Here is a 16,101-nt window from a genome sequence, read left to right as displayed (position 1 = left end):
ACTCTAAATACACTCATTCAAGAATTAAGGGCAATTCTTGGGGCTTCTAAAACTTGAAAATAAAAATCCATAAGAGAAAAATATAACCTCTGTGAATAAATCTTACAAACCGCAGGCCTGATTCTGGCTTCACTTTACAACTGTGTTAAACAAAAGTGAGTCCGCTGACACAGACAAAATTAGTCCAATTAGACACAGAGAGGCCTGTGTACTGCAGACAGATCTATTTTTATGACAGTGTCTCTTAAGCTTTAATAGGATATAGATAACTTCTGAGTTCTCAGACCAGCAGAAACATGTGTAGCTCCACAAGCCGGCTGCAATTTAATACTGTCTGAAGATCTTTCCCTTGAACTATAAAGAAGGTTTTATGGAGGAGCTTTTTCCTTTTTGAGAGTCTCTAGACCCATCTCTAGTACCTTATTTTTCTTCCAAGGATAGGAAAGCGATTAGTGACAGAAGGACCAGCACAGAAATCCTGTATTTTTCTGGCACTATGCCACACTTTGAGCTGATGAAAATGGCATCCTACAGAAAACTTGACAAAACATAAAACAAGCCCTTTCTGTACCGTTTATCTATTACCAGCCATACTGTCGCAGGAGCTCAAACTTAAGTGTGCTATCTGAATTCTTCTTAGCTGTTTTAATGTTCAGCAGAACATGAGACAAGAGGCGAAGATTTTATGAAGGATCAGTGACAACTTAAATGGTACAACCCAACTGGTACAACTTAAACACAGTGTATGAGGTGCATGCTGAAGACAGAACGTGTGAAAAGGGAAAGAAAAGATCCCTACTGAGTGCTTTACTATTTTTGGCCAACCCCCTTGTTCTTCTATTGATAAGTCTAAGTATAAAGCTCTGAGTAACACTAATAGGAATTTAGTACATATATCCATAGGAAAATAGACTTTTTAACTAGCTACAGGAGTTTTTCAGAAAACGGTCACACACATTTTTGTTAAAAAGCAAAGGACGTGAGATTTTCATTTTGCCCCCAAAAAGGAATTAGAATCTAGTTTTGTATTTTGTACTCATTTTATAGTAGTTCAACAAAGCCTTACCTAGCACATATTTACATGCCAAGTATATATTCTACCCTGTCCTGATCAGCTCACTTAATCTGAATCCTACATGTAATTTTGCAACATCTTCTCAACAACTGTGTAAAGGAATTGACATTTATTTACTATTTTTTTGTATACAAAATAAGTATTCTCATTCCATAAAAAAACCAAGGTACGTACTTTTCTCATGCATTCTCCTTTTTCTCTACTTTATGCTAGGACACTTACTTTCACCTTGCTGATACAGAGGTAGATGTGCAATAAAACTTGCATAGCCAACACATTAATTTATCTATGTATGATTTCTTTTCATAAGTGACTTTTAAAACTAGGAGTATAACAACAAACCCAACTCATCCATATGTCATATCCATCCTAGCTACATGCTTCAGGTATTTGAGAGTGGGTTTTGCCATCTGATCCCATCAAATCTTTCATTTTTCCCTCGAGTGTGGCCAGGGGAACCAACGTGGTGAGACTACAGGTTCATTTTTTGATGGAAAGCTCAAATCATTTGAAAAGGAGGCCAAGAGGTTGACAGGAATGAACTCCAAACAACGACGGCACAAAGTATCTGATTCTATAACACTCTCTAAATAAATTTCCAAAAGAGGAATAAAGTTCTTTAACATACCTCACAAATTTTCTCTAAGGATGGAACAAAGAAGTCATCACATACTATAGCCAAAGCATAGAACATATAAAGAGCCTGTAAAGAAAATAAATTCAGGAAACGCTTCAGATTTTTCCTGTGCTTGAAAAGAGGAAAGAAGGTAATATTATATTTATTCAGAGTAGTGGAAATATATAGCTTCATTTTTTATTCCATTCCAAATAAAAATCCCTCTGCTGATCAATTTATGGCATAAAACCAAGATTCTTGAATATAAGATTAAGTTCAGGACAAGAATGTCTGCCAGACCCTAGAACAGGAAAGGTACCACAGTTTGACAGAATAGGGTGCCACGACAGACTTCATATAAAAGAAAGTAACAGGCAAGGCTTACAAAGTCACGTAGTCGTCATCTATATTTTCAATTAATTATCGGACCAAGTAATTAAATAGAAAGTAACACCACGTTGATTAACAATACTCAAGAAATAATGACACCTGTAAATAAGCAGACCCTGACCATGGCTCACCGCACCAAATCTCTCCTGAGTGATGCTGGTTCGCTGCACACATGCAATTCTCCCACTGTTTTATGTGCCTTTCTGTGCTGTGCTCCTGCAGTGGGCCTAATCCTGCTGTTGTCCATCAAACACAACTCCTTTTTTAATTTACTTTCCCTGAGCTGGGAATCAAAAGCTGGAGCCCCCCAGTCTTACTTGATTTGGTTTTTTCTACAATAAAATATAAAACTCCCCATGACACTTTCTGTATTTCTTCAGTGTTGGGTTTTTTAAATTACAATTCTATCTTTTGCATAGAGGCACAACAGGAAAGAAAGAGAATCAAGAATCTTCTACATCATGCTTGATGTTATCCTGTTTATACAAGGTGAAACAGAAACAAATACAAGTCTGTGATCCATGGGGCCAGGATTTTATCTCCAAGAGGATGAATGCATAAGCACTGCAAATTCAGACTTGCATCGTTTTCTCAAATAAATCATAGACTAATGGAATCATTTAGGTTGGAAAAGACCCTTAAGATCATCGAGTCAAACTGTTAACCAAGTCCACCACTAAACCACGTCCCAAGATGTTACCTTTTGAGCATTTGTACCCATATAAACATATTAGAAATACTGAAATCAAAGTATTAAAAACACACTGATACATACAGAGGTCTATTTAGTAAGGCCACTAAGATAATTAACATCTTACAAGACAAACAAAATGAAGCACAGTAGAGGAAAACTTACAGCAATGATATGAAGCAGAACTCCTCCTTGCTGCCGTTCTTTATTTGTAAATATATCTTCAGGAAATTCATTAATGGCTGAAAGAGAAATATACATTTTTTAAAAAAAAAAATTTACAGCTTCTCTAAATGGAAGACTGAAAAATAAGAATGCATCTGTAGAAAGAAATGACCAAACATGAATGTATCTTCGAATTTATACATGATAGCTTGCCGCCTCGGAACCTTTTTTCTGCTCTGTAGAAAAAACAGAGAACTGATACTTAGCTGTTATTGATTATCATCATTCCAGCGAATTAAACCAACCTCTAAGAGTTTCATGTTCTTAATGCCTTATTTTTACTATTGTCTCCTCTGTGTCTCTAAATATACATCCAAAGTGACAGGCACAAAAATTCATGCTGAAATAATATTCCTGGCTTTAAGTGTGCCTTGCCTGAAAACTTATGCAATGGTTGCAACCTCCCATCAGGTTCTTAACTTTAAGCTTTTATAGGGCTCCACAGTTTTGCAAATCATTTCACAAAGATTAAAGTGATTCCAAGTACTTTCTCCAGAAAGTGTACTATCTAAATCTGGCAAAGGAAGGAATGAGACAGAAATGGTAGGTGGACGATAGGAATGTGCAAAGACATGAGTTTTGGGATTATTTCTGGGTGACAGCGAAGTTGTGTGGAGCTCAGTTAAAGGATCTATGTTCCACACAAAGGCAACAGAGTCAAAAAAAGATTCCAGAGGGTGGAGACAAAGACAGCAACTAAATCAAAAGCCTGAAGAAATATATGAGATAAAAACCATCCAGATTGACAAGACAGGCGGGGATAGAGACCTACAGCCTCAAACAGGAGCCTCTGAAGTTTAAGGGTGATAATTATTTCTGCCACTGGAATCCAAATGCACCGAAGCCATCAAATTATTATTCAGAAAGAGATGTTCCTTTACGCAAAGGGTTGTAGATGTCAGTTGACAAGATAAGTTCCAGAAGGTTCTTATGAACTTACTATAATATACTGAAACTCAGGGAAGGAAACAGAGAGAATATAAGATCAACTTCCCCATAGTCAAGTCTGCCAGTTTAAGAAATGCTTAACAGCACAATACATTATATTTATGCTGCTCCATTTTCAGTTTTAATGGCGTATTTGCTCAATCTCTCAATATAATTCTGCAAACAATAACCAAGAACTTGAGGTATGGTTGATGGCTTTAGCTCCTAGATTTCAAACACTCTAAACTAGCCATATCTTCAGGAAATGTTGCACTGTAACTCTTTGAAGTTACACTTTTTACAATGTCTTAAATTTGCATTACCTATAATCACCAAACATACTCGAAAATCTTAGCTGCAGTGAGAGGATAATCTGCTTTCAAAGACCTGAATGACTTCTTATCTCCTCAGTCTGAGTTTTATATAAATACAAAAACGACTCTTCTCATCCATACTACACACACCTACACATGTTGCACGTCTAGCTTGACAAAAACCTGAACGGTGTCTCCATGCAAAGCTGAAGATTCCATAGCTCTGTTTTTCCCTTAGTGCCCTCTACCATAAATATATTATTTTTGAATTAATACACTGGCAAGCAGGTAGTGTTTAAAGCCTTATATACAGAAATCATACCTTCCCTCTGAAAGTCACAGTTACCATTTTATGAAATCTCTCTAAATCCTCCAACCTAATATTTGAAAGCCACTATAGTTTTGTTTAAAAATACTAATGGTCTGTAAAATACTTAGCATAAAATAAAAGTTCATCAACAATGACTGACTGCAATTCCTTTCCTGATTTTCATTAGGCTTTTCTATGAGACCTGTTCTTACTGTTTGATTCTAACTGGAACCGATATCAGCACTTGGTATGTTGAAGAGACCTTTTTCAAGATATAGGTGCATCTTTTCTCTTAAATCTCAGACAACAAAAACTACATAAATCTATATTAAATTTTGCTTAGGTACTCCTGAATGGGATTTCCTACACCGAGGTTCTATTCCTGGTCCTCCTTCTGTAATCACTAGGAAAAATTCAAGCAATAGCGGATATAAATATACAAATACATCAGAACAATAGCACAATTGGACACAATCACTCATTGAATTGTGGAACATCATTCAGGGGGGTGCAGAGCACTTCAGTGCCTCAAGACCATCAGCACACCCGTGTTTAGCAGGACTAGCTTCAAGAAAGTGGGTCTGGGTTGGTACAAACTCCACAGTCTTCAAGGGTTGTGATTTGCACTGTGAAGAGATTTGTGACCTTTTGAAACTGGCTGAGAAAATAGCATTGCTATACAAACGCAAACCACACTGTAAATAAAAGACATTTGCCTACTGAGCCCAACAAATTCAAGTACTTCTAAAATCAAAATATGTGAATAAAACATCTTCCTTTCTATTTGGTTTTCATCACTGTTACCCTCAAACAAGGAAAAGGATAGTGGAAATATCCATAAGCTGGTTGCACTGTAGTTTTGAGACACCGTGTGTTTAGAGTTGACACTGTGCAGGATAATCCGCAAACTGTCGGTCAAGATGCAGCAACCTGCAATGCTTTTATCTACAGATCATAGAATGGTTCGGATTGGAAGGGAACTTAAAGAACATTTAGTTCCAACCCCCCCTGCCATGGGCAGGGACTCCTCCCACTAGACCAGGCTGCTCAAAGCCTTATCCAGCCTAAGCCTTTTAAGATGCCAGGAGAACCTTCTATGCATGCAACAGCCAAGCAGGCTCCCTGTAGTAATATACTGCTATATATAGTAGTATATAATATAGTAAAATACAGTAATATCATTCTCCCCATGTAACAATCAGGGAGGAATACACTTCTAGAATATACTGGAATACCATCAAATTTAAGAACTTCTTGTCAGCTACGCTAGCTGCCAAACACAAAATTTCTCAGAGGACTTATTCCCTACCACATGAAATAAAGGATGTCAAAAAATTAATCACCACCCAAAGCATGTGGTTTTAAATAAATTCTCCCCTTTAACAATTAATATTAACTAAAATGATGAATAACTAAAAAGCATTAAGGAGACTTCTTTAGGAGAAAAGACCAGAGGTACAGCTGCTGGCATCTTACACAATATGGTTGTTCTTGCGTCACTGGCTAAAATACCATGCCCACAGGGACGTAGTCAGGACACGGATAATATTTTTCTTATCGCATCCCCCATTTGTCCTCTTGTCTCCTCCATCCAAGCCGTGGCTGTGAGAATACTCATATTCCAGCAAGCCACCAGGAGAGCCGAGACCAGAGCCCTGGCCTGAGTCTCTAGCAATGACAAGGTGACCCTGCACATGGGGTACATCCTTTCACATGCTCTGATGCAAAGCTTCGCAGCTCCCATCCCAGGTGCTTGCGTCAGGAGCACCACCCCCTTACTGCCACCATATGGCTGAGGAAACAAGCCCCTGGCCCAGAACGTGGCGAAATAGATGTGTCATCTGCCGACCTATTACCTACCTGATAATTTCATTCAGTTGACAGTAAAATATTTCACAGAATAACATTAAAAATGCTTAAGTCAGTATAAACTGAAGTTTCAAGAAGCATGAATAAAAATCCCGTTCTAATCTTTCCAATGTAACTTTACTTATTCGAAGTTAATAGTAGATAGGAAATCAGAAGACCAGAAGATGTCAACAGTAAGAGCCAGAAGACAGAAGCCAGGCATCTGATCACCAAGCAAAAGCAAAACAGCTTCCCTGCAAACCATCTATTGCTTCATATAGGGTCTGGTCATATAGTATTTGTAATAAATAACTACTTGTAATAAAGATCTGCTTGCCTCACAGAGGTAATTTTTAATTAATTAACATGAAGACAGCTTTTCTCAAAGATAATGCTCCTCTCTACACAGAACTTGCAGCACGCAATCATTCTCACATACAGACACTACAAAATCTTTAAAAGTCAGGGAAATGAAGCAAGGTTCTGGAGCTTGATAAGTAAGATTTCTTCCTTAATGAAATGGCCACCTGATAGTGGGTTCCAAGTTAAAGCTGGGAGTTTTTCAGTATTTTGCTGTCTTTATGGCTTTATTACTCAGATAATCATAGGTTTTGTATAATTGTCATCTACAAAATCTGTAAACCTTATCGACATGCACTGTTCTTTATTTACTCGCTGTATGGTGGTTTTAATACGTTAAACAGATTTGTTTTTCTTACCTACTGCTATGATAACCTGGTTGCTCAGGAAGAGGCTGTTTGGATTCCCTCGGCTCCTAGCTTAGGCCTGGGAATCAACATCACTTAACTGAGGGGGACAGTGGTATTCCCTCATCTTTATGAGCTGACAGGGGACACGACATTATCACGGAGTTTGAGAAAGCACGGTCTGCCCTCGTGGTACAATCCGACGTGTGTGCGCAGCAGGGCACCGCTCTGCTTCACACAGAGATATTTTCTCATCTGTGGGAGACAGAGCTCTCTGGCAGCCCGAGTGGGAGCTACATCTCCTCAGTTTCTACTGAAAAAGAGACAGAACAGATGGAAGAAGATGAAATGAAGAGCAGTACATCTAATGGGGCTAACCTTTGCCAAAAAAAGGAGGGGAACATATACCAATCATCTTTAAATCAGCTAGAAACACAGAAATATTTATCCTGCTGGTACTGTTGCAAACCCATGGCTCCTGCAGCTCATCTTATCAAGCACAGATTTTTTTTTTGAGGGGGAAGGGAAGGCACCAAGAAAGCCAAGTCTACCTTGGAATTGGCATCCTTCTGCAGCTCGTTCCCTCTCCCCAGTCATGAAATGTGCGGGGAAACAAAAGCAGCTTATCCAGGCACGACTTGCAAGGGACACCACCACCTTTTTCCCCCCGAGAAATGGAAACAAAAAAATCGCCCATTATGCCAGGGCAGAAAGGATGATTCACTTTTGATAAAAAGCTCTGGCTGAGCTGTCTGTGGCTAAAGAGCTACACAAGGCATGCAAACAGCGTGCCTCAGAACAGAATATAAGAGCAGCTGCACAGCTTAAGCCGTCTGCATGGCTCTGGAGCGAAGATCTGGCATGTAGCAACTGGGGTAACCCCAGCTTGCCCAGTGACACCTGCCCGGACTTAGGCTGTTACCGGATTACTCCTGGGTACCATCAGAGCATTGTTCCCATATGCCCTATCCATACTGTGACAGGCAGGCCGCCAAGGAAGTTAAGTTTCAAAATCTCCTAAGCCTGACAGAACATCTCAACAACCACGTGGATCTCTGGTTTTATAACCTGCCTCAACATGTGATTTCTTCACCTTATCAGCAGTTGATTTACTCATGGAGGCAACAAACACGCCAGCTCTTACTTAATACCTGCTAAGCATTCAAGTCTGTTACAATTTCTCCTTACAGGGAGAAGGGAGCTGCAGCTGTTTGAAAGGACACGCGATGGGCTCCACTCTGCTTCTGCAGGAAGGGGGTTAGACAAACGATGTACACAGAAGCCCACTTCTCCTTTTAATGCTTGCATGTCGTTCCCCTGCCCTTGTCTCCTCTGTCCCTTCAGGGCACGTTACATCTACAGACCACGACACCTACCCCTTTGCCCTGGCATTCAGGGGTTGTTGATCATCAGACTCACCGAGGGCAGAGGTATATGGGGAAGAAGGACAATGACAGAATCACATACTTCCACTTTTACCCCCTCTATAATCCTATTCACAGGCCAACTTGAATATTTCAAATTTGCGTAATTTGTTTAAGCACTGCAAGTAGCTTTAGGCACCTCTCCACTTAGTGTATTTCTGTTTATATGCAATTTCTTTCTCAGATTGCAGAGCCTCATCTTCCTAAGGCCTAGTGTTGCGTTCATGCACATTTATTTGTGCCTCAGTGACAGCAAACAAACTCTTCGCTGTGTGATGGAATGAGCTTCTTCATACCTGTCAAGCAAATGCCTGCATTGTTACCTGGTGTCAGCAGTAAAATGTCAACAGTTTGTGCACCAGGAGTTGAACTTCAAACAGCCTTCACGGCACTGCAACTTGCACTAGTTTATAACTCTGTAGTAATATAATCTGTCAGAAGACTTGAGTGAAAGTCAGAAAATCATCACTTCTATCAGCCACATCTTGCTGAATGCAGGGGTCCTGTATGAGCCGAGTTGCAATGAATGGGATAAGAATGTCTTAGAATCACCCTTGCCTTCAAAATGTTTGGTGCTTTGGCCCATACTGTTCTTCAAAATCAGTGCACCGGGAAGATTTTTCCAGGAGGTGGTTAGCCACTCTGAAAGCATCCTGATGGCCATGGGAGAAATTCCTCCCATATTCTCCTTATTATCAATGTCAAGAGGGTTGGTTCCCTGTCACGCTTCACGTCTTCACTCAGGTGCTGAAGTGGTGACAGCCTCAGAAGTGACTGTGGTGAGCTCAGTGCAGCCAAACAGACACAGAGGTGTCTTGGGGAATGGCATAATACACTCCTCTCATCCTCTCACACAGCCTGTGCACTGCCACTTTTGTGTGCTTTGGAAAAGAGCAGGGTCGCTTTTGCTCATAGAAAAGTATCGACCTGTTTTGGTTATGTATTCCAGTGTTAACAGTGGAAAAAAAAGTCAACCCAAAGACCACATTATCCCAGTGAAACTAGTTTAGTTATATATAAAATGTGTCATGTGAAAGTCCTTTTTAACACTGCTTCCCAAATTAGATATAATAAATTTTAACAGTCATTAGAAAATCATAAATGTGCCATAGTATATTAAAGCTGTATTTCTTACTGAATTACAGAAAGTCTGAATTCATGGAAAAAAAAATAAATCACACAAATATCAAATTTTAAAATAACCCTTTCTACCACCACAAGCTAACATGCCCTTAACTCTGAATTGTCAGCGGACAAAAATGGTATATTTAGCAAGTGCTTTCATACGTGACAGTTGGTAAATTGACAATCTTGCAAGGACCAAAAAAAGAACAATTAACTGATAATCCTGGGTGCCACCCAGAAAAAATAAGAATTGCTAAGCTTTAAGCTCCCATACCCATTAGATAGCTGTTACCAGTTTTCTGTAGCAGGATGACATGTGGATTTTCCCTCATTCAGTTCAGCTTCTGCTGGATGACAATCAAGGCACCAGCATTAAAGCAAATCCGGAACAGGCAATTCAAAGAAACACACAGGTTTACTTGAAAAATTCTGCAAGGAAACTCCTTTAGAGACTACTCTTTAGTAAATTGGTTTCATGGATTATACCACCTGGACAGCATCAGAGCATCCAAATGAAGTGCAATGAAATGATGTGAAATACCACCGAACTTCTCTGAGAGACATCTGTGCATCCGCGTAACGCCATGTGATGCCAAAGATCAAGCTTTCTATTTCCAGGCAAAGTACCATATGGCAGAAGGCACGGTAAGCAACCTCCTCCATAGCCCTCACCTCACAAACAGTAGAATTATGAGCAAATTTTATCTCCGTGGTATACTAACTCAATTTGCATTGCACAACCAAAAGAGGACTGCCAAATGCGATTATCTGTGCAATGGTAAGTGGCAGCTTACGAAGCAAATAACTGACTCAACTCTAAACTATTAAATCCATTTAATATATGTAAAGGACGGTATATTAATGAAATAGCTTTCAAAACTCTTCTTCCCTCAGTACGAAATTGTGAAAATATCTATACAAGACTGGATTACCTACAACAAAAAGTAACGTTACTACCTTATTAAACCCTGGACTTATATTTAGTTTCTTTTCTCTTTTATAAAAACCAAAAGTATTTGCACTCACTAAAGCGATGTCAAACAATCAAATAAAAATATATTAACAATTACATGCCAATGAGAAGAAAATTGAAAGGCATGATGAAATCTCATCTCGCAGTCAAGGGAGTCAGTAATGACCTACGGATGCACAAGTACTGCAACATGGGGATGCACCAGCATATCAGAGTGCAGCATTTCACGTGTACTAGGCCTTCTGTTAATGGTTTAAAATGTCCTCAAGATGACTCTAAAAGGACCCCAAGGTTTGGGATCATGGATTATTTCTTTTCTCCCTAGCCTCCAGCTGATACACTCTCTAGAAACTGCCTTTAAAGAGCTAGAGATCAAGAACTTCATGATGAGTTTTCTTTTCTTTCTGGCAACAGTTAGTTATTTCCCATTATCTTCTCACATGGATAGCTCTTGCCCGATGTCTTCATACAGCTGTATCTCAACTTTATTATCACCTCAGATTCCTAAACTAGATACTAAAAACTTTTTCACCTCCTCCCCTCATTTACTTACTGTTTCGTTCTCCCTCAGTTGTGCTTACACTACTCTGAGCCACAGCTGCCAAAGCAGTTCAAACACTAGCAGGGTCTAGCACTGGTGTGGCTTACTCAGATCTGTCATTTCCCAGTTTAGGGGGATTAATGTGTTTCATCCTCCACTCAGGACTGAATAATCATTGTGGAACAACGTGAACAGGTTTAAATTGTATTACCTCATGACTGGTCTGTGAATTAACCACAGACATCAGTCACCAGTAAAAACTGTTGTCTTCTACATGGAATTTCTCTCTGGTTTCTCACTTTGAGCTTCATACATTCGACCTCCCCTCTCCCCTTCACCTTTCTCTCATTTTTTGTTTCCTGAAAGTTGATGGCTTCTATGGCAAACAGCCTCCTGTTTCATTTGAGGGAGGGAGCACTTTGGCTATGCAAGGTTTTCGACTCAAGTTGGCTGTGTCCTTTTTAAATACAGATAGAACGCGATGTTCCTGGCAAGATGACTAGCTGATAGGAAAGAAGACGCCCATGACATCTGCAAGTGGATTTCACTACAAATCTATTAATAAACTGTACATCCAGGGAAAAGGACAGTCAGATTTCAACACCAGAGGGCTTTGAAAACCAACCAGGCAAGCTGCAGCACTTACTGAAAAGGTTATGAAAAGTCTAATATAATTCTAAGACACTGGGGACTAGCAACCCTCTTTGAAACAACACACTCCATTTGGCTCAAAAGAAGGACGCTTTTACAGAAGGCGGGTTATAACTCCCCACTTTTGTTACTGAATATGCATTGGAGCTGCTTTTCTATATACTGTTGCTGTATTGTGCCTAATCAGCAGCTCAACAATGAGAGTAGACCACTACCTCCCCCTTTGTTCCCAAAATGACTCTTTCAGCAGGTGTACAAAGAACAACCACCACAGAAGTTCTCCTTGACAGATTTCCCTACACTACAGAATTTCATTGCTAGAAGAATCTCTTTTCTGTGCTACGTGAATATGCAAGCAAGACGGACTGGTGACGTGAACCTCGCCTAAGGCTGAAGTCTCCCTTCCTCTCTGAACATCTGAAGTGCTCATTTGGCAGGTGTCACCCTTTTCAAGACTGGGATGCATTATCATTCCATTGATGCCACATAACAATGGGATCAAAACTGCCCTTCAAAGACAAAAAAGCTGGCTACCAGTGACAGAACTAACATGAAAGACTATCGCATTTATGAATGGATATAGATGGAGTGGCAGGAAAAAACAATTTTCCTTAGAAAATATCACTGATAATTTTTAATGAATATCTCTGCTTGCAAACTGACTACAAAAGTATTTTTCCACACAGCCAAGTTCCTTCTTCCTAGCCTTCTTCAGTGAATAAAATAGGGTGTTACTACTTCCTTGTACCTATTGGAGATAGACCTCAAATGACATAGAATATGAGGCTATTTCCCGCCTGGTACATCCTCAGTAAACGTGACAACCACAGTCAAACTGCAAAATGACCGGCAAAATTTGACTTGATCAAAGCCAGACCACAGATTAAGTTTGAGCTGCTGGCAGCTAGCAAAGCTACCAGGTTACTTGAAAACAGAACAGATTACATGTAGAAAACAATGAGAAGGAAGAAAGAAGCAACCACAAGAGCTGCCAAAGCAGCTATCTTTCAGAATAGAAGTGCACTTTAAATGAAACCGTGCTATTGTGCCTTCAGCACAGTTAATGCGTAATAATAGGCTTTTGAATCCCTTCTAGTTCAGCGAAAGCTGCAGTATGGCTTATTTAAAAGCAGCTGTATTGGCACACGCCATTCTTTTTCCCCAACTGCATGGAAAACGAAGTGAAATTCAATAGTTAAAATGTAAGTATTTTTACTGTTTTTCTGATACCAAATCCAAGTAGGGATTTTAACAATCCAGGAAAATTGTGTTACTCACCAAGTTGAAACAGCACAAAAACTATAGGTGATAACTCTTACCAGGCTAAGATTACCTTAAATTAAATAAACTGCTTTTCTAGAAAGAAACAGGCACAAGGTAGCAGAGCAACAGCAGACTAAGTCAGGCCTACAGAGACCAAAAAGATAAAGGCATAAAATAAAGTCAGACATGGGTATTGTTTGAACTTTCTTTACTTAGAAGTTCTTCTTTCTGGATATAGGAAGAAAATACTGGAAGGCAGCAGTATAAAGACCTACTCAAACACTTATTCTACCCCCTGACAATTCAGGATTGTTTCCAACAGTATGCAAAGAGTTTTCCTGTGCTTTGTCCAAAAAGCTCCATCAATCAAGAGGGAACGGGTAAAATACAAAGACAAAATAATAAGGCAGAGGAAGTCCCTCAAGGCTGTCCATTAGGTGACCTTTGTGGGGCCAGATTTCCCAAGACGGTTCAGCACAGGCAAGCCAAGGTTTTCAAGGAACTCAGCTCACTACGGACACCATGCCCAGCCCTTACCAAAATCAGGCTGTTGATGCCACAAGCTGAGATCAGTTTATTAATTCTCTGAATTTTGCTTTTATTTTGGAAGGAAGCTGAATTCTGAAAAATCGTTTCAAGTTGCACATCATAAGCTCTCAAAAAAAGTATTAAAAAACACTGGAACTATAGTGAAGCCAGGTTTTGGAGTCGAGTATTCAGGATAATTTTTTGTTCCATGTACCCCTTGATGCTTTGAGAAAACTCATTTTCATATGGACAAACAGAAGCGCAACAGTTTCTCCCTGTGAGCCATGCTCATGTGGTCTAGCCAATTCTCAGTATTTCCTTGCAAACCACGTGGTAATTGGTTTTTACTTTTCCTGAAGCTAAGGTCCTGGAATCATGCAACTGTGCAAGAACATCATCTTTGACTTAAAACAAAAAATCTGCTTCTAGCCTTTGTGTTTGTGGAAGAGGGCCCAAGCCCAAAAATCTAAAAAGACTTATGAAACCCAGAAGACAAACAAAAAAGAGACCCAGGCCTGTTTATCTTCTAAATAAACATGGCAATTTTGCAGGGCAGGGTTTATGCTTTCTGAGCACATAGGATTACCAGCATTACTCCTTAGTTCACATGCTTTAGCTCAAAGTCACAAATACATGCACATTCCAGCATGTGGTTTCTGCCCGATGATATAAAATGGTGCCAACATATTTCTTATACCATAGGCTAAAGCCTACTTCACGTTTTCCACACAACTAATCCTATCTAACACAACCAACCCTCCAGCTTCTATGTCATGATTCATTTACTAGATAAATAATTTTTCAAATGGCAGATTTGGCTATTTTTCCCCAGACAATATCCCTCGGGGCATTTTCTCCTTACTCTAGAAATTCAATAAGGAGCTGTAAATACTACTGAAGTACTTCAGTTATCTCTTTTCAGTCCTAGCCTCTACTACGTACTTCAGCAGCCTCACATTTGATATGAAATCTGGTAAGTAAAAACTGGCTTCTTAAAAGATTCGGAGACTTCCACATATTTAGCAGCATCTTAAACAGCACTTGAGACTTGAGGGAGGGAAAGTTATCTTGTTCCTAAGTGCACAGTAATTATTTCAGAATAAAAGTGATCTTAATCCAGAACAGAGTCCACTGCTAGAAGGTAAAAAGATAAAAAGTACAATAATTCCACAATCCAAATCTATGGTCCTTCTCACACTGTCCTTGTCCACATGAAATCCTAGTCCATGATTATTTAGCATCTGTAAATGAATATTGCCAACTAACATAAAGGAGAGACATAATCTTCCCTTTGAGCAGCGCACACATGAAGCCGAGTACAAGAATTGAAATTAGCAAAAGGAAAGAAAGAGGGGAAAAAAGGTACAATGATTTAGTGATGTCACAACCCAATCATTAAAGATTAGTACAGGATCTTTTTAGACTTTAGAAGTTAAGTGTAGAAGAATGTATAATTTAATACAACACACGTCTCTAGTCTAGCCAGGTCAGCTACCAATAATAGGGGAAGTACCGTCACACAAGCTTCAGCACATACGGTAGAAGCTCTGCCGGAAGCCTGGATATAGAGGTCATAGGTGGAGCTTCTGCTTCACTGCTGCTGGTACCACACCACTTAAATTCAGGTATTTCTCCATTACTGCAAAAATACTTGAACTGTAAGTTTGGAGTGTTGCTTTCTAAAAACAAGAATCACGCTGTCACAGCCCTGCATGCATGAACACTGTCTGAAACCAACTTGGAGAACAACACTTCCCATGCCAGAGCAGCTATCAGAACTTAAAGAGTGCTAGCAGGTTTTATTTTATTTCCAAACTTCATTGGCTGACCAGCAAATTGATGGAAGTGGTACCTAGAGTTCTCTCCAGCTTATTCTGCACTGGTTTACTATTGCATGTGTACAGGTCATGGGGTAACCCTCAGCAGAAAATCCCACATCAGAAATGCATTTGTACCCGATGGACATCTGCACTTGGCTCATCAGGCACCAAACCACATTGTCTGGCCTTAAGAGGCAAGAAAGGTAACACTTATCTGCAGTCTCAGAAAGACGCCCATGGGAAACAATCACTGTCTATAAATATCGCTGAGGTAATCGTATAAATGAAGACAGGGAATTATGGAGAGTCTCAGAACATGGTAGGAAAAGAATCAATGTCTGAAAGCTAAGGAAGGTGAAAAAAATCAGTTAAATACATGCACTAAGTTCTTAACAAGAGAAGAAATGGGAAAATTGCATACTCATATCAAAGAGTAGCAAGCATTTAAGACAGATATATTATAAAGCATTTTCTGAGATACACAGCAAATTAAAAAATCTCTAGCAGCACCATGTAACATATTCTCAAGAAGCATCGCACCAAGATGGTGTCCAGCAGAATCCGTGTAGTTAGATACCACTGATTCAAGCGATCTTTTTTAGTCTGGTCTGAACAAGGCTAGACTCCAGTGTTACCCACATCACGCTTTACAGTGCCACTCAATGCAGCAGGA

General features: G+C 39.6%; 1 protein-coding gene across 1 annotated transcript in view; it reads right to left on the bottom strand.

Annotated features, from left to right (window-relative positions):
- Nucleotides 1-16,101, bottom strand: part of LOC134514831 (ras and Rab interactor 3-like) — a 173,052-nt gene that overhangs the window by 112,641 nt on the left and 44,310 nt on the right. The window contains exons 3-4 of the mRNA XM_063333147.1: nt 2,938-3,014; nt 1,704-1,778 (exon numbers count right to left, since the gene is read on the bottom strand). Of these exons, the coding sequence (XP_063189217.1) occupies nt 1,704-1,778; nt 2,938-3,014 (152 nt within the window). The remainder of the gene's footprint in view (nt 1-1,703; nt 1,779-2,937; nt 3,015-16,101) is intronic.

Source organism: Chroicocephalus ridibundus, chromosome 4 (assembly GCF_963924245.1).
Source record: "Chroicocephalus ridibundus chromosome 4, bChrRid1.1, whole genome shotgun sequence".
Classification (NCBI taxonomy): domain Eukaryota; kingdom Metazoa; phylum Chordata; class Aves; order Charadriiformes; family Laridae; genus Chroicocephalus; species Chroicocephalus ridibundus.
The sequence above is the reverse complement of the archived record's forward strand: the minus strand, read 5'-3'. Positions and strand labels throughout refer to the sequence as shown.